At 38.0% G+C, this 19,100-nt stretch overlaps 2 protein-coding genes across 2 annotated transcripts; one reads left to right on the top strand and one right to left on the bottom strand.

The window, feature by feature from the left end:
• Nucleotides 1-8,287: 8,287 nt before the first annotated feature.
• Nucleotides 8,288-12,108, bottom strand: LOC142179011 (purine permease 1-like). Its single transcript, XM_075248819.1, has 3 exons — nucleotides 12,046-12,108; nucleotides 10,896-11,243; nucleotides 8,288-8,662 (listed from the first exon to the last, which is right to left on the bottom strand). The coding sequence occupies exons 1-3, from the start codon at nucleotides 12,106-12,108 to the stop codon at nucleotides 8,315-8,317; spliced, it is 759 nt and encodes a 252-aa protein (XP_075104920.1). The 3' UTR covers nucleotides 8,288-8,314.
• A 187-nt stretch (nucleotides 12,109-12,295) lies between these two features.
• LOC142179010 (uncharacterized) lies at nucleotides 12,296-13,832 on the top strand. Its single transcript, XM_075248818.1, has 3 exons — nucleotides 12,296-12,347; nucleotides 12,508-12,826; nucleotides 12,872-13,832. The coding sequence occupies exons 1-3, from the start codon at nucleotides 12,296-12,298 to the stop codon at nucleotides 13,830-13,832; spliced, it is 1,332 nt and encodes a 443-aa protein (XP_075104919.1).
• Nucleotides 13,833-19,100: the final 5,268 nt, after the last annotated feature.

Genomic DNA, 19,100 nt, shown 5'->3' with positions numbered 1-19,100 from the left:
TTGGCTACCATTGTTCATGCATTGAAGATTTGGAGGCATTATTTGTATGGTGTGTCTTGTGAGGTTTTTACTGATCATCGTAGCCTCCAGAAATTGTTCAAGCAAAAGGATCTTAATTTGAGGCAGCGGAGATGGTTGGAGCTGCTAAAGAATTATGATATTACTATCTTGTACCATCCGGAAAAGGCCAATGTGGTGGACGATGCCTTGAGCAGGAAGATGGTGAGTATGGGGAGTTTGGTGTATATTCCTGTTGGGGAGAGACCTCTTGCAGTTGATGTTCAGGACTTGGCCAATCGGTTCGTGAGGTTGGAAATTTCGGATCCCAGTCGGGTATTGGCTTGTGTGATTTCTTGGTCTTCTTTATTTGATCGCATCAGAGAGCGCCAGTATGATGATCCTCATTTGCTTGTCCTTAAGGATAGAGTTCAGCACGACGATGCCAGAGATGTGACTATTCGTGGTGATGGGGTATTGAGGATCCAGGGCCAGATATGTGTTGCCAATGTAGATGGGCTTCGGGAGTTGATCTTAGAAGAGGCCCATAGCTCGCGGTATTCCATCCATCCAGGTGCCGCGAAGATGTATCAGAATTTGAGACAACATTATTGGTGGGGAAGAATGAAGAAGGGTATTATGGGATATGTAGCTCGCTGTCTCAACTGTTAGCAGGTGAAATATGAGCATCGGAGACTGGGTGGCTTGCTTCAGCAGATAAATATTCCAGAGTGGAAGTGGGAGCGGATCACCATGGACTTTGTAGTTGGTCTCCCATGGACTTTGAAGAAGTTCGATGCTATTTGGGTGATTCTGGATCGGCTGACCAAGTCCGCGCACTTCATTCATGTGTTTACTACCTACTTTTCAAAGTGGTTGGCAGAGATCTATATCCAAGAGGTTGTTCGTTTGCATGGTGTTCCAGCTTCCATCATTTCAGATAGAGGTACTCAGTTTACTTCACAATTCTGGAGGGCCGTACAGCGAGAGTTGGGTACTCAGATTGAGTTGAGCACAACTTTTCACCCTCAGATGGACGAACAATCTGAGCGCACTATTTAGATATTGGAGGATATGTTGCGCACTTGTATCATTGATTTTGGAGGGTCATAGGATCAGTTTCTACCGCTCGCGAAGTTTGCTTACAACAACAATTATCATTCGAGTATTCAGATGGCTCCATATGAGGCTTTGTATGGGAGGCGGTGTAGATCTCCCATTGGTTGATTTGAGCCAGGTGAGGCTAGGCTTTTGGCTACAGACTTGGTGTAGTTTGTTTTAGACAAGGTGAAGGTGATTCAGGAGCGGCTTCGTACAACGCGGTCGAGACAAAAGAGTTATGCTGATAGGAAGGTTCGTGATGTGTCTTACATGATTGGGGAGAAGGTTCTACTGAAGGTTTCACCCATGAAGGGTGTTATGAGATTTGGGAAGAAGGGTAAATTGAGTCGTCGGTTCATTGGGTTTTTTGAGGTGCTTCGGAGGATAGGGGAGGTGGCTTATGAGCTTGCTTTGCCACCTAGCTTGTTGAGTGTGCATCCGGTATTTCATGTTTCTATGCTCCGGAAGTAAATTGGCGATCTGTCTCATGTTTTCGATTTCAGCATGGTTCAGTTAAAGGGAGATTTGACTTATAATGTGGAGCTAGTAGCTATTTTGGAGCGTCAGGTTCAAAAGTTGAGATCAAAGGATGTAGCTTCAGTGAAAGTGCAGTAGAGAGGTCAGCCCGTGGAGGAGGCTACCTGGGAGACCGAGCAGGAGATGCGGAGCCGATATCCTTACCTATTTGAGGCTTCAGGTATGTTTCTTGACTCGTTCGAGGACGAACGTTTGTTTAAGAGGGGGAGGATGTAATGACCCGACCGATCGTTTCATGAATTACCGCTCTGTTTCCCCCATTTTCGCTTCTTTATGCCTTGTTCAGCTGTATTATGTGGTATCGGGTTGGTTGGATCGGGTTTGGAGTGGTTTTGTAGAGAAATGAGACACTTAGTCTATTAAGATGGCCTTTTAGTTGGAAAAGTCAACCGGAAGTTGACTTGTAAGAAAACAATCTCAGAATTTGGTTTTTATGATTCAGATAGCTTTGTGAGGTGATTTGGGACTTATGAGCGTGATCAGAATATATTTTGGAGGTCCGAAGTAGATTTACGCTTGAATTGACGAAATTGGAATTTTGGCATTTTCCGGTTGGTAGCAGAGATTTTGATATAAAGGTCGGAATGGAATTCCGAAAGTTTAAGTAGGTCTGTTGTGTCATTTGTGACGTGTGTGCAAAATTTCAGGTTATTCAGACAAGGTTTGGTAGACTTTTTGATCGAAAGCAGAATTTGGAGGTTTTAGAAACCTTATGCTTGAATCCGAGGGTATTTTGATGATTCGATGTTGTTTTGAGTGTTCCGAAAGTAGGTATAAGTTTGAATAGTGTTATATGACTTGTTCGTACTTTTGGTGGACGTCCGGGGGGGCCTCGGGATGAATTCGGAATGAATTCAGAAGATTTTCAGAAAAGTTGGCTTGGGAAAGGAGCAGCCGAAGTTGCTACCCCTGTCATAATCGCACCTGCGGATAGGGGACCATTGGTGCGTGATCGCAGAATCATTGGGGAAGCCGTAGAAGCGTCCAGCGGCTAGAGGACCAGAAGTCGAAGGTGCTAGAGTTTTAACGCACCTGCGATACCGCAGGTGCGGAAGGAGAGGCGTAAATGCGGTCCCTGGAACTTAAAGTGAAAACCGCAGAAGCGGTACCGCAGGATCATAAAGAGGACCGCATGTGCGAAATCCCTGGGTCAGAAAGTATATAAGGTTTCCTTCGCGAATTTTTGCTAAGTTCTCTATTTTTGAAGACGGGAAGTGAGATAGGGTAGTGATTTTCAAGGGGAAATCGAGGATTATCAGTTGGGTAAGCTACCTAAGCTTCATTACTTATGTTTATGACCATTTTTCCATTGTTTAATCATGGTGTTAGTGGAAATTAAGGAAGAAAATTGAAGGATTAGGGCTTTATATTGGAGATCTTTGAGTGGGGATTTGAGGGTTCATTTGAGGTCCGATTTTGATGCTTTTGGTATGAATAGACTCGTGGGAGGATAAGAATTCTATTGATTTAGTGTTTATCATATTTCGAGACGTGGTCCCGGAGGTCGAGTTGGACTAACTTCGGGATTTTTGATGTAATTTGATTATTTTTTGCATGGGCTTCGTTCCCTTAGCATATATTGATACTATAATTCTGATTTTGGTTAGATTCGACGCGAGTTTAGGCCGAGTCGAGAGGCAAGGGCATCGCGGAGTAGTATTTCATCAGGTTTGAGGTAAGTAACCATTGTAAATCTGGACCTGAGGGTGTGAAACCACGGTATTTTATATTGTTTTGATAAATGAGGTGACGCACATGCTAGGTGACGAGCATGTGTGCGTGCACCGATAGAGATTGTGACTTGGTACGTCCCGTAGCGACTATTAAGCCGCGTATTTGAATTGAAATCTTATGATATCCCCCATTTTAGAGATTGATACTATATTTTGGGTTGTACGCCGTGTTTGGGGCCTTGTGCTGACCTGTTTAGACCCTTAAGGGTGTTCTTACTACTTTTCTCACTCTATTTGATTTGAAAGCATATCCTCAGTCATGTTTTATCTATTTATTATTTAAATCGGGTTTCATTACCCTACTATTTAATAAATAAAAATTGTTTGGGCTGAGTTTGCCTGATATTTCATTGATATACCCGAGTGGTGGTGAGGTTGATGACTGAGAGAGGTTAAGGACCTAATGGTGATTATGTATTAGGTTGCACGCTGCAGCGATATTATATACATATGGATCGGGCTGCACACCGCAGCGATATACATATAGATCGGACTGCACGTCGCAGTAATATATATTGGATCGGGTTGCACGCCGCAGCAATATGACGCTTGGGCTGTCGGAGCCCCTCCGGAGTCAGCACACCCCAAGTGAGCGTAGTCGACTATAAACTATGGATCGGGCTGCACGCTGCAGCGATTATTATTATTATCATTATGAGATATCTATTGAGTCGGAGTGCTGATTGTGAGTAGTAATTGGCGAGATTATTATTATTATTATTATTATTATTGTGAGTACTAATTAGCGAGAGCTACGTCACGAGTGACTAAGAGGCATGCCTGAGAGGCTATACTTATGAGTGATACCTTGCCCGAAGGGCTTGTTTATGATATTTAGCTGCTTTCACTCCACTTTTATACTGAACCTCTATTGAAAAATATTGAATAAACATCTTCAAAGGTTTTGAATTGAGACTGGATTATAAGAGATAACTGGCTGTCGAACTACTGATTTTGACTTGATATTTCTGTTGATATTTCATACATGATTTTAAATGCTCGTCACTGTACTCGGACTTTATTTACTTTAGTTACTTACTGAGTTGGCATACTCACGTTACTCTCTGTACCTTGTGTGCAGATCTTGGTGCCCGAGCATCAGAGTGAGAGCTTCCAGCACTCTCAGAGTCTATCTGGAGATCGCAAGGTAGCTGCACGACGTTCGCAGCCCTGGCTTCCTCCTTTCTATCTTAGTATTTTATTATTTCAGACTATTTTGTATTATTCATACAGTGTTTTGGTTGAACTTAGAGACTTATGACTAGTGAAACTGGTTTCGAGTTGTGTAGTATATTTTGTACTGGTTTTTTTGCATATTTCTGTTGATTTATATATTGCATATAAAGAATTGAAACTTAATCGATTTTAGAAAAATGATTTTCTAATAAGAATTCGATATTTTAAAGGTTGGATTGGCTTGCCTAGTGCTGTGATAGGCGCCATCACGATCGGGGTATTTGGGGTCATGACATGTCTGGACCTTCAATCACTTCATATCCAAAGTCTCCATTAGAGTCAACTTCACATTCTGTAGCAATAGCTCTATAATCACTATATAGTTCCATGGCATATGTGTTGATGTCTCCTTTCCAGTTTCTACACTCTTCTTCACGATTTTTTAACAAGTTCATCACCTTTCAGTAAGAAGTTCAGATGAAAAAAGTAGTTAAGAAGTAAAATAAAAACAGTTAACAGGTGAAACAAATATTTAACAAATGAAAGAAACTGTTAAGCAAATGAAAGAAACAGATAAGAAGTGGAAAATAGTTAACATATGAAAGAAATAGCTAAACATCAAATTTTTACCTTAACTCTAATCTCTTCCAGCATCTTGATTATAGGTTTTTGTCTTGCCTCTAAAATCCATTTGTTGAAAGATTCTGTAAAGTTATTGTCTACCATGTTTTTCTTGCAAAATGGTGTCAAAGTATGCTCTACACCAGTTTTGGGGTGGATATCCTACTAAGGTCTTAGTAGCTTCGACTTCAAATGATCTTTAAATTCTTCTTCATATATGCTCCAAGCACACCACCACAACAACTTCTTTAACACCAAACCCCTCCACTTCTTGCTCCAATTAGCTTCTGTATGCCTAACACACCATCTATGATTTGCACTGGGAAGCACAGTAGAAACATCAAACAGATCCTACAAAAATGAAAATAAGCAGTTAAACATATAATCAAACTAGTACAAAGAAATATGTGGATAAAAATAGTTAGATATTACCTTTTGCATATCGGACATAAATGTCACTCCTTCACCCTCTTGTAAATCCAAGGAACTTCTTAGCAACTCTAGAAACCACTTTCAAGTCCTACCAGTTTCTTTATCAACCACTGCCCAAGCTAGCGGATAAATGTGTTTCACTGAATCTTGTGTCATAGCAACAAGTAATATTCCCTTACACTTTCCATTTAGAAAAGTGTCATCCAGACCTATTAAAGGTCTCAATCCTCCTTTCCGGCCATTTTCAAAGTATAGAAGCAAATATACATTCTAAGAAATTTTCTTTTTCCTTGTTCCAAAGCATCTTTGGATATGTTTATCACCACATCAGATCCAGGATTGCTATCCCTCAACTCTTGAGCATAAGCCTCTAATTTGTTGTAATCATCAATGTAGCTACCCTCTAATTTCTCTAACACAAGTCTTTTAACCCTCTTCATTGTGGAATAGCTTGTTAAGTTTGAATTGATCCTCCAGATCCACTCTCATGTCTTCCAATTTATACTTTGGATTATTTTGGACCATGTCCTTGAAATAGTGTGCTAAAATATTGGCAGTAGCTCTTCTATTTTTATAAGTTGGGTCACAGTTATGTTCCCAGTTTAAGGTGTTGATTTTAAATCCCTGATCTTTTCGATCCTTGGATATATGGCACCCAAAAGGATATCCTATGTCATATTTATATCTCACCCTAGTAGTGTCACTCTTCTTTACTTTAAGGCTCTTGCTAGTAGCAACTGCATAAAATCCCGCAACTCTTTTAGCTTCATCCAAGCTTTTAAAACTCATTCCCTTTTCTATTTCTTTGTATTTTTCTAGTTTATTAGTTACTTCTTTAGTCATTTCCTTCCAGAAGACTTCCAACTGCTCACGATCATAGTCACTAGAATCAGTTTCACTAGCATCCTCTTCATCGGAGGAGTCACAATTTTATTTTGGGAAAGGTGTTAAGATCTTAATGTTATGTATTATACTTGATTTCCCTATCAATATTTGATGTTATTGAGCGGATTTTTGTTAGATTCGATTGGTTTGGACTCGGATTTTAGAGGAAAAGCTCCGGTAGAGCTTTGATTTGCATGCGGCGCGAGGTAAGTGTTGGGTCTAACCTTGATTTTAGAGAATTAGGAACCCTTGAGCAATGTGCTATGTGAATTACATATATAGCGGCGTATATGCGAGGTGACAAATGTATATATGCCGTCAAAATACTTGCTTTCATACTTTTCTGTTTTCATTATTTATTTTATTTTATTCTTAGCTGTCACATGCTTTAATTGCTTCATATGCCTTAATTTGCTACTTGTCATTTATTATTCTGGTATTATAATAATAGTTTCTCCCATGCTTTCATGATTTAATTGTTACTTGCCTTACTTGTACACTTTAACTGTCATATATTCGGATTGTCTTGTTTCTTATTGTAAATTGTAGCACTTATTGGTTCGGTACGAGATTTACTTTATGTCTTTGCTTTCATATTCCTCATTCGTAGATCTTCTTGTGAAATGAGTTGCGAAATTTATTACATTTACTGACTTTTACCTATGGATCGGGTTGCATGCCGCAACAGGTGGAATAAGGGAGGATTGACATGGTTAAATAAGGGAGAATTATGATATTTATTCTGATTATATGGTGGAATTCGGTTGCGTGTCACAACATATTTTGTTTGTTATTATTGATATTTACATGGTGGAATAAGGGAGGATCGTGTTTGTACGGTGGGATCGGGTTGCACGCCGCAATGGTTTATGTGTTTTATATTCCTTATTGTGTTGTATTGGTTTCGGTGTTTTTGTACGAGCCCTTGAGGATTGGTATTTCTGGTTTTACTTGTTTTCAAAGATTGAGTTATTTTTGTGAGTTAACTGCCTTATTTTTCTATTTTTCCCTTTCTTGTCATTATTATTATATTGGGGACAAGTTATTGTAAGTGACCCGCCTTAGCCTCGTCACTACTTCATCGAGGTTAGCCTCAATGCTTACAGAGTACATGAGGTCAGTTGTACTCATATTACACCCTGCACTTATTGTGCAGATTTTGGAGTCGGTCCCAACGGCGGTCAGTAGATTACTCGGCTTGACTATCAGATGGAGACTTGAGGTACAATTGCTCGGTATTTGAAGCCCTGAAGTCCCCTTCTACCTTATCCTAGATGTGTATTTTTTTCAGACAGTTTTACATTCATTCAGACCATTATCTGTATTATTCTAGTAGATCGTGCACTTGTGACACCAGATCTGGAGTTGTATTTAGATATTTCAGTTGTTATGACTTTTCGCACTTTATTTCAGTCATTTCAGTTTAATTGGCATCAGTTAATTTGATTTGTTGAAAATGTCTTACAACTATTCTAGCGTTGACTTGTCTAGCAAGTGAAATGTCAGGCGCTATCACGATCCCGAGAATGAGAATTCCGGGTCGAAACAGTATCCATCAATCTCTTTTTACTTAATCCGTATTTTATTGTGGTGTCAAATAAATGTAAAACTGAATAAGTCATGAAAAATGATCATTTACTGGCAAATGCAAGTCTTTCAAAGTGTTGTATTGCATATAGAAGGAACGTCAGAAATTTTAAACAAAGAGATCCTTTCACAAACATAATGAAAAGTACCAATTGTAGAAAAATAACGTATATTATTTTCTACACAAAATATACAAACTCTTTATCCGTATAGCCGTTAATAATAAATCAAACAGACTCAATAATTTAAACAGACTCAGTATACATCATTGTCATCTCAGTTTTTGGACTTTTGTTCTTCTGCTTCTTTGTTTGTCTAAACTCTCCGTAAAAGTATGAGATGAAACCCCAAAGAGAAAGAAAAAGAGCAAGGCCCTTTTCACCTGAAAAATTTTCCCTAAAGAAAACTATAGCTAATACCTCAGTAACAGGAAGTAGAACTGCGATCATAACCCCAGACATCAGAGAAGAAGAGCAGTAAATGACTCCAATGACACCCACAAAGAAGCATTGCCAAATAATGGTAGTCCATACTATCACTGTATAATATCTAGCTTCTCCGAGGTTAAATTGTTTTGCCTCCCTTGATATTGCCTGCAAATTTTGATCATTATCTTAATCCTTGCTCTTTAATAAGATAGTGTATAGCTAAAACAAAATTAAAACCGAGAAAGTATATCTATGATATATCATCTTTTAGGCAAATATGTTCGAATCCAATACAGTTCCAGTTTTCATACATTTTTGACGTATTCAAATTTTGATACAACGCATCATGTACGCAAAATATCTTAATCAGTCTAAACCCACGATATTGATGTATTGCAAATTTAAAAAATGAATTCCATGACAAATGAGTCTTCATCCGTATATGTGGGATATGAATAATTTAGGGTTTCGACCTAGTTCCTTCATTACTGTCCTATTACAGGCTTTTGTTCCCTCTTGTCATTAAGATCAGAAAATTTATGGGAAATGAAATGAGGAAAAATAGATGAAAGAGGGACGTAATTTGCGTCTTGACTCGAAATTTAAGAAAAATAAATTTATGAATCTTCTGTCTTCAACATATTTTAAAATATTTGTGTCTTTAAGACTTTTCAAACCTGTGATTTTAAAGTTGCATAATATTGTATAGTTATTAAAAAATTTCTTATTAAGGGTAAAATGGGAAGTTTAAAGTTAAATACTTTCAAATGCAGAATTGTGTCATTTTATCTAAAATGGACTAATACCGAAAATTCAAATTATCTTCCCTATAAGATGTCCTTTTGACGTGGAGATTGCTTAAAAGAAAATTACCTTTTGATGATGTAATAACTTTTTTTGGTCAGCAAATTATCTCTAGGTGTAACTGCTGCAGGACTCCACAGATAGAAACTATGCAACACACATTTGTCACTAGCGAGATGGCTCAAACTACCTGGAAGCACTTTGGTGCTCCACTGGGAATTCGTTGGGAAGACATGCCTATTCTTAACATACTTAGCAGCTGGTGGAACTCAAATTCTAATAACACAATTACTCAGATCATCATCAAGATCACCCCTATAGTCATATGCTGGGAGTTGTGGAAAGCTAGATGTGCATCAAAGTATGGAGGTACTAAAATTTCTTTTGCTAGAGTATAATTCATGTACTTTCTCACTTGAGGTGGGTGGTCTCTAAGAATAACATCTCCATAGAAGGTTTTGTTCCATGGTATTTTGTTTTTTTCTTTTGTTCCATGGTATTTGATCTGTGACAATTTAAGAAATTTAACTGCTAAAATAATTTGTATTCCTGTAAGATGGGAAAGGCCTTTATTTGGTTGGGCTAAGCTTAATACAGATGGTAGCAAACAAGATAATGAATCGATTGGTGCCGGAGGTATATTAAGAGATCATAGAGGCAATATGCGTATGGCCTTCTCACAAAGTTTAGGGCGTGGTACTAGTAATATGGCAGAAGCTAAGGCTGCTTTGTTAGGCCTGCAATGGTGTCATTCAAATGGATATGATAGAATTATGCTTGAATGTGACTCCAAACTGGTTATCGATATGTTGAACAATACTTTGAAACCACCCTGGCATATTGACAGTATCATCAAAGAGGCACAACAACTCATACAAACTCACAATAGTGTTATTAGGCATTGCTGCAGAGAATCTAATAATGTGGGAGACATACTCGCAAAATGGAGCCATGAGATACATGAGATTATGATCTTCAATGACATTAATCTACCTAGGCAGGCTTTCGGATATTATAAACTCGACAAGAAATAATTGCCTAATCTAAGACATAAAGTTGTCAACAACCATTTTTTGCGAGATGATAGTTCTGCTTTTTAATGTATGGTAGCTAACTATATTTGTATGCCTTTAAAGTGCTTTTATGTCCACAATGAGGCGAAAAGAGTTCTTTTTTTTCTTTGTGGACATATAAAGCACATTTAACAGATCTATGATCATATTGCTCCATTTGTTGGATCTACTATATGTATTAGATATGTCTTATTTGTTGTTTTTCAATTATGTAATTTATCAGGAGGTTTTGGTTTTCTGTCCCCCTCCTATTGTATCTTTTCTTGGTTTTATAATAAATAAGGTAGGGGTCAATGCCAAATCCCCCATTACCACTGGAGATGAAAGCCCGGGTCGTTGGATTTTTTTTTTAAAAATAATTACTAATATATGATAAAATTTACGTGTAATTTTCTTGTAATGACTTGATTAAAAAAATTTAATTTGAGAATGCATAGAATTTAAACCCACAAAAGAATACTATAAGATAACTGCAACAGGGAGTAAGATGCATAGGTAGTGATGAGTTTAAGGGAGGATACCTGAAAATCGTTATTGGCGATCATTCCAATAGTGCAAAAAACTGTAGCAGCAAAACACATGACCATTTGAATCTTCAATACCAATGTAGCAGTAATAGCTTGCTTTGCCTTCAAGTAAATCAACTCAATACAAGGCAAAATGACTCCATATAAAGCTGCTGCCAAAAGTGTCATCATAAAACCAAGAATATAGGCTTTACTTGTCACACCCTCTGGCCGATCACCATTAGATCGAACACCTAATAAAACAGCACCAACTGTCAACAAAACCACTGCATTGATAGAGTAGGGTGTGAATTTCAGCTTCACTATGAAGCGTCTTGATTGGATGGCGTCTTGATTTTTTATCTGATCATGTGCTAAAAGACACTAAACTGTTAAGACTGAGCCGATCAGTATAGTATTGTGACACATATTAGTGAATTTTGAAATAATTGTTTATATAATTTAATAGAGATGGAAGAGTTATTAACTTTTTTATGTATTTCCAATATACAAAATGATTCTATCTTGGCTACATTACAAGTAAAAACAGTTTTAATTGAATTACAGCTTAGATGAATTATAAGATTTTATTTTAAAATGATGAAAAAGAAAAGAGTGTTAAAGTAAATTTTTTATTTATAGATATACGAATATACATAGTTTTAATACATGATTCTCTAAGTGTAGCTTATTAAATATATATATTTTGGTATTTATTCTTTTCCTCTATTTGATCATAAAAGAATAATATTAATCGTCTTGATGAAGTCTAAAAGCAAGAACAAAAACAGAGTTACAAGTGTATTTTCTATTGAAATGAAAAACAAAAAGCGCATAATTTTAGAATTGCTACAATGCTGATCGTGGATAACATCTTGAACCTTTAATAATTAAATTTACTTGATGCATCTGTTGGACTATCTGCATATTTGGCTTCAGGCCCAAAGCTGAAAGAATAATACTGATAGGCCCAAATGTGTATTTATGTATATAACTTTGTTTTAGTTAGCTCAGTTAGCTCTTTCTTACTTTTGACTTGTTGGACTGAATTTGTAATGGACCCAATCCGGGTTTATATATAAAGCGATGGGCCCAACTCAATGAAGGGTCCGACATATTTTTCATTTTGCATCTTCTGTTAATCAAAGTTCTCTCTCGGAAGAACCTTCTCGAACCCTGGCTTCCATTGATGGAAACCTTCGTTACCCCTGATTTTGCTAGTTAACATGGCATCAGAGCAGGGATTTTGCTAGCTCTCATTCTCCTGCATCGTCCGGTGTTACACTTGTTCGATTTCGTGGTGTTTTTCTGCTTTCGTCAAAGATCTGTGTCTTCAGGGATTTGAGAAAATTTCGAGGTGTTTTGGTGTGGATTTTATCTTTTCTATCAACGAAGTCTTTTGATTTGAAGATTCTATGGCATTTTCCTCAGATTTTCAAACTCGATCAAAGAACCTAGGGTTTCTCTGTCAGACCTAGGGTTTATGCTGCTAAAGGCCTTTGCTTCTTCAGGTCGCGAAGAAGTCTGGTATTTTCGTTCCTCAGTTGTTTGATTTCTTTATTGTGTGAAAAGTATTGAGTTTCTTTCTTTTGAACATTTGGTAATTGATATTACCTGGTTGATATAGGTAGTCTTGATCCTCCTGTGAACTCTTCATCTTCTTCATATGTTTACACACCTGAACCATCTTCACCGTTATTCCTTCTCCCTTCCGATGTACCTGGGGTTTCTCTTGTTGCGATACCGTTCTCGGGGAATGGATTTGGAGGTTGGAAGCGTAGTATGATTGTTTTGTTATCTACTAGAAATAAAATTGGTTTTATTGACGGGACCTATGTTAGGCCTCCTGAAAATTCCCCTCAGTTTAGGCAATGGGACCGTTGCAATAATATGGTTATATCGTGGCTGACCAACTCACTTTCACCAGACATAGCTGAGAGTGTACAGTACTTAGATACTGCTGAGAGCATATGAAAACAACTTAATAATAGATATGGGACAGTAAATGGAACTAAGGTGTTTGAATTAAAAAGAGAACTAGCATCCACATATCACGGATCTTTTGATATTCCTTCTTATTTCAATAAACTTAAGAAAATATGGGATGAATTGGAGGTTATACGTAGTAGCCATGCAAACTCTTGTAATTGTGATGCTAAAGAGGGTTTACAAAAGGAAAGAGAAGAGGACAAAGTACATCAGTTCCTCATGGGATTAAACGAGGTTTATGTAGGTGTTAGAAGCAATCTATTGATGATGCATCCTTTACCTTCTCTTGATTCTGTCTATAACATTCTTCTACACGATGAAAAACAAAGACAAATTACTATAAATTCTCAGTTTCATCCAGAATCTGCCTCTTTCAATGCTAGTTCCAACAATACCAAATTTACTCAACCACAACCACAACAAAAACAGTACAGTCAAAGGTTTGATCAATCTAAGTCTGGCCTCTTCTATAAGTATTGTAAGAAGACAGGGCACCTGATTGACAAATGTTACAAACTTAATGGATTTCCTCAAAATATTAAGTTCACCAAAGGCAAAAAACCATCTGCAAACATGGTAGATTCTGAACTTGCTACTCCACAAAATGTTTCTGCCAATTCTGTTTCAACTTCTACTCAGAATCAGGAAGAACAAGGATCTATGGTACATGGATTGACTCAGAAGCAATATGCTCAATTGATATCCTTGCTTCAACAGACTCACATTTATGATTCTAGACCTTCTCTCAACACTTTAAGTTCTGCCAATTTTGTTGGTACTTTACTGCCTAAGATTGTTGTATATAGTTTTAATTCTACTTTGCTGAGTAAATCATATTCCTTAACTTGGATAGTAGATTCAGGTGCATCTGACCATATGACTTCCAATAAAGAATATCTCATTAGTATCACACCCTTACTCATTCCTTTTTCTTGTTTCCCTTCCAAATGGATACAAAGTTAAGGTTACATGTACCTGATCTTTTGTCTTAACTAAGTCCATTATTTTTCACAATGTCTTTTATCTACCTTCTTTTAAACATAATCTCATTTTTGTACACAAAATTACTGAACGATTTGACTACATAGTTCAGTTTACCAGAATCTCATGTGTTAAAAACAAGAACAAAAACAGAGTTACAAGTTTATTTTCTATTGAAATGAAAAACAAAAAGCGCATAATTTTAGAATTGCTACAATGCTGATCGTGGATAACATCTTGAACCTTTAATAATTAAATTTACTTGATGCATCTTTAACCATCTCTTATCTCAACCTTGATCTTATCAACCTAGGCATCTTGAGGAAGTACAATGTCGTTTTTGTAGTATATTATAATTGGTTGTGTAATAATTCGACTGGTCATTTTGCCTTCTATATCCCCATTCCCCTAATTAAGACTCTCCATATGTAATCTTACTATATTATGACTTGCGGGGATGGTAGTTCGGGTTGAAAAGGTTCGGCTTGAAATCGCAATACTTAGTTCCTTAATAGTGGCTTAAAATGGTTAAATTTGACTTTAGTCAACGTTTTGAGTAAACGACATCGGAACTGATATTTGACGGTACCAATAAGTTGTATAATAATTTTAGACTTGGACGTGTGTTCGAATCGGGTTTCGGATGATTCGGGAGCGTTTCGGCGCTCAATATTGAAAGTTGGCACATTGAAGGTTTTTAAGTTCTTTAAGTTTGGTTTTGAGTAGGTTTTGGTCTTATCGAGGTCCATTTAGGATTCCGAGCCAGGGAATAATTCCGTATATTGATTTAAGACTTGCATGCAAAATTTGGTATCATTCCGAGTAGTCTAAGTATGATTTGGCGCATTCGGAGTAAGTTGAAAAGCTTGAAGTTGATAACTTGATTCAACTTAGTTTTGGGGTGCGATTCTTAGTTTTGGTGTTATTTTACGTGTTTCGAGAGTTCGAGCAGGTTCATATTATGGTTATAGACTTGTTGGTGGATTTTGACGAGGTCCCGAAGGGCTCGGGTGCGTTTCAGACCGCTCGGAGCTAAGTGGTTTGTGCTTCGCGTTCGTGAAGTCTTAGCCACGTTCACAAAGGCTTGGGGCTAGTGGCCTTCGCGTTTGCCGGAGATCTATCGTGTTCGCATAGAGTCAAGGGTCTAGGCAACCATGTTGTGTTACGTGTTTGCGGGTGAGGGCATGTGTTCGTGATGAGGATTCGGCTCAGTGCATCGCGTTCGCGAGTGTTCTCTCGCGATCGCGAAGAGGAATTTTTCCTAGGTTCATCAGTTTTGCCTTCGCGATTGCGAGGGCTTGTTAGCTATCGTGATGAAGGCACAAACCTGGGCAGAATGTTTTAAAAGTCAGGACTTAGGCTTTTTGGTCCATTTCTCTCACTTGTTGGTCGATTTTAGAGCTCTTTGAGGAGGGATTTTCACCTAGCACTTTAAGGTGAGTACTTTCTATACAATATGAGTTTAATACATATATTTTGGGTAGATTCTTAACATATAAATTGTAGAAATTATGGGTTTAGTTGAAAAACTTAGGTTTTGATAAAAGTGAGATTAAACCACGAAAATAGTTATGGAATTAGGTAAAAATTATATATTTGAGTTCGTGAGGTTATGGGTAGCATTTATCTTCGAAAATTTCCGGAATCCAAGCACGTGGGCTCGGGGGTGAGTTTTAAGAATATTCAAATTTGGATTGGATAATTACTTGAATATCTAAATTATGAACTTGTGAGAGCGTCTACTGATAATTTATATAATATTTGGCTAGCTTCAGATTGTTCGGCTCCAAGTTGAGGCTTTAGAGTGAACTTGTGGGTTGGAAAGTGAGCTTTGGGACAAGGTAAGTCTCTTGCCTAACCTTGTAAGAGGGAACTTACCCCATAGGTATTTTAAATTATTATTTGATCCTAACTGTGGGTACTACGTACGCACGAAGTGACGAGAGTCCGTGCGTAGCCACAAATCATGCTTATGTCCGGGTAGTTTTAGACCCTATCAGGAAATTACTTGTATTGTTTATACTCTACTTGTTAATTTAAGTGCTTAAATTATATTGAGACTTGATAAAGGATTCGTAAGACCGAACTTCACTTACTTTATGTTTTGGCGAGTTACTTGATTGTTGATAGAAATTGTGCCTCTTGTGTGTATTGGTCTTGTGATAATCGTTAAATCGAATATTCGTAGAGTATCCTCTCTTCTTGTAGAGCGGGTCGAACGCTTCGGCAGTATAATATATGCGTCCATGGTTCGTGTCGGTCAACCCTTGGTAGTGTACATATTATTCTGGATTGGGCCGTACGACCTCGACATAAATCATGCGTGATAATGCTCGGAGTCCGATTACACTTGATATTATTTTCGTGACTTAAAAAATTATAATTTACTTGATGCCCCGTATTTGTTCAAGTTAGTATGTGTCAATTGGAGATTTTAAATTGACTTTTAGTTAAAGAATCACTTATTTATTGTTTGTTATTGTGTTATTATTATTATTATTATTATTATTATTATTATTATTATTATTATTATTATTATTATTATTATTATTATTATTATTATTATTGATGTATTCCATGCCTATTTAGAATTTTCGTAGTTTATTTATTGGCCCATAGTAAGTGTTGATGTCGACCCATCATTACTGCTTCTTCGAGGTTAGACTAGATACTTACTGGATACATGTTTTTAATATACGCACGCTATACTTCTGCACTAATTGTGCAAGATCTGAGGCAGGTGCATCTGACAATCATTCAGGCACGTACCCCCGTTACCCCGAGGCCTAGTGGTGAGCTGCTCTATGAGTCCATTGTGCAGTACCCGTAGTCCCTCTTTTGTATTTAATTTCTATCTATCTTATTTTAGACAGTAGCATATGTGTTTTGTATATTCTACTAGTTGCTCATACACTTGTGACACCGAATTTTAGGAACATGCTAGTAGACACTTAATGGTTTTGAGTATTTATTTCACTGTATTTACTATCTCATTAGTTTATGCTTTACCTTACTATAATTTCTCACTATTCATTTACTTAATAAATAAAAATCAACTACTTTTAAATTATTCAAAAGGAACAAGTACATGACTAGTTCACCGTTGGCTTGCCTATCGACAATGTTGAGCGCCATCACGGCCTGTAGGAGAAATTGGGTCATGACAACTTGGTACTTAAGCCAGGTTCACATAGGTCTCACAAGTCATGAGCAGGCCTAATAGAGTCTTGCAGATCAGTGCGGAGACGTTCGTATTTATCTTCGAGAGGCTATAGGGTGTTAGGAAACTTCTCGTTCTTCATCTCCTATCGTGCAGTTGATGTTGTGCTAAGTATCTTTCTCTTATTCTCTCACAGATTTTGAGAACATGCACGGAAAATGTATCCGACCGTGGAGGAGCTGCTCCTCCTGTTGCTAGAGGCCGAGGCAGAGGTCGAGGGAGGGCTCCAGCTCGTGCTAGAGGACGAGGGAATCCTAGAGTTGCTCCAATTGTGCCACCAGTGAATTCAGTGGAGGACCCTATAATTGAGGAGCAGGGCGAGGTACCTACAGCAGAGCCGGCCCCAGCAGATTTTATGTCCGCACCAAGATACTAGAAGGTCATGGGTTGTATGTTGCGATTCATGGATTCTATAAGGCACGCTGGTTTATTTCTAGCAGATCCGGCCATATCTTAGGCGGGAAAGGGGGAACAGACCCCTACCGCTCAGGCTCCAAGGCTTGTAGCTATCGTATATCAGACTCCGGGTGTAGTACCCATGGGCGGAGCTCAGCCAGTTGCAGCGGCTATACTAGAGCCAGACCTGTCGCGACCGGTGAGTCGCAAAAGCTATTGAATAGATGGACTAGGCTACATCCTCCTGCCTTTGGAGGTGAGCGGCATGAGGACCCCATGACTTTATTGATCATAGCAGGGACAGACTGCACAACATGAGCATAATTTAAGAATTGTTACAATGGTGGTCGTGGATAACATCTTGAACCTTTAATGATTAAATTTACTTGATGTATCCTTAACCATGTCTTATCTTGTGATGGCCCGATATGTCGTTTTGAGTACTAGCTCCTTTTTATGTGTTCTGAGACCTCGCATAGCTTAATTTGATGATTTATGACTTGCGTGCATGGTCTGTGTCCTTTTCTAGAAAGTTACATGTCAAATTTAAAAGAAAAAGTAATTGTTGACTTAAAATGAGGTTTGGGTTGACCACAGTCAATGTTCTTAATAAACAACCTCGAATCGTTATTTTGACGATTCTTGTAGGTTCGTTTAATGTATTTGGACTTGTATGCATGTTTGGTTGAGGTCTTGGGCAACCCGAGCGCGTTCCGGCGCACAAGATACCTACATGAAATAAATCTGTACAAGTGTGTATAAAGCAGCAAAATAACAAGAAGAATGATAAAATACCAATCGGGAGGGGACATGCGAAAAGGGAAAGATATAATAAATACGGCTAGTATGAAATCACGAAATAACATTTTCTGAATTAAGCAACAATATAACTAAGTAAATCACAAAAACTGCAAATCAATTAAATACATGGTATGAAAATGGCATGGCATCACCATTCGTGCTTTTACTCTCTTCTTTACCATGCAATATCATGAATATAATGGCATGGCATCACCCTTCGTGTATTTACTCTCGTCCTCACCATGCTATAATATGAATGTAATGGCATAGCATCACCCTTCATGCTTTTACTATCTTCCTCACCATGTAATATCATGAATGTAATGGTACGATAACCCCGGGTCCGCTTGGTCAAAATACGAGATTCAAACCTAAACCCAATTACCCATTCACCCCCGATTTAAGGTCTAAATCTCAAATTCTTAAAACTCCCAATTTCTACCCAAATCCATAATTTCTACCATGAAAAAGTATAGATTAAAGGTTAATAATCAATAGGTGTTTATGAAAATATAAAGAAACACGTTAAAATCTACTAACCTAAGAAGTTGGGATGAAAAATCTCTTCAAAATTGCCTCTAGGCCGAGCTTAAACTTGAAAATGGTGAAAATGACGTAATTCCCGACTTTCTGATGTTTAAATCACTGGGCGTCAGGTGCTTTTCGCGTTCGCGAAGCACCTTACGTGTTCGCAATGCATAGCGGACCGAATGGCCTATGCGTTCGCAAAGGCTTCACCCCCCTGGCATTCGCGTTCGCGAGCCAGGGCTCACGTTCGCATAGAGTACAAGACTGCCTCCCCCCAGAATCCCATATACCTTCGCGTTCGCGTG

This window comes from Nicotiana tabacum, unplaced genomic scaffold, assembly GCF_000715075.1.
Source record: "Nicotiana tabacum cultivar K326 unplaced genomic scaffold, ASM71507v2 Un00159, whole genome shotgun sequence".
NCBI lineage: Eukaryota > Viridiplantae > Streptophyta > Magnoliopsida > Solanales > Solanaceae > Nicotiana > Nicotiana tabacum.
Note: the sequence above shows the minus strand (reverse complement) of the source record. Positions and strands in the feature narration are given on the sequence as shown.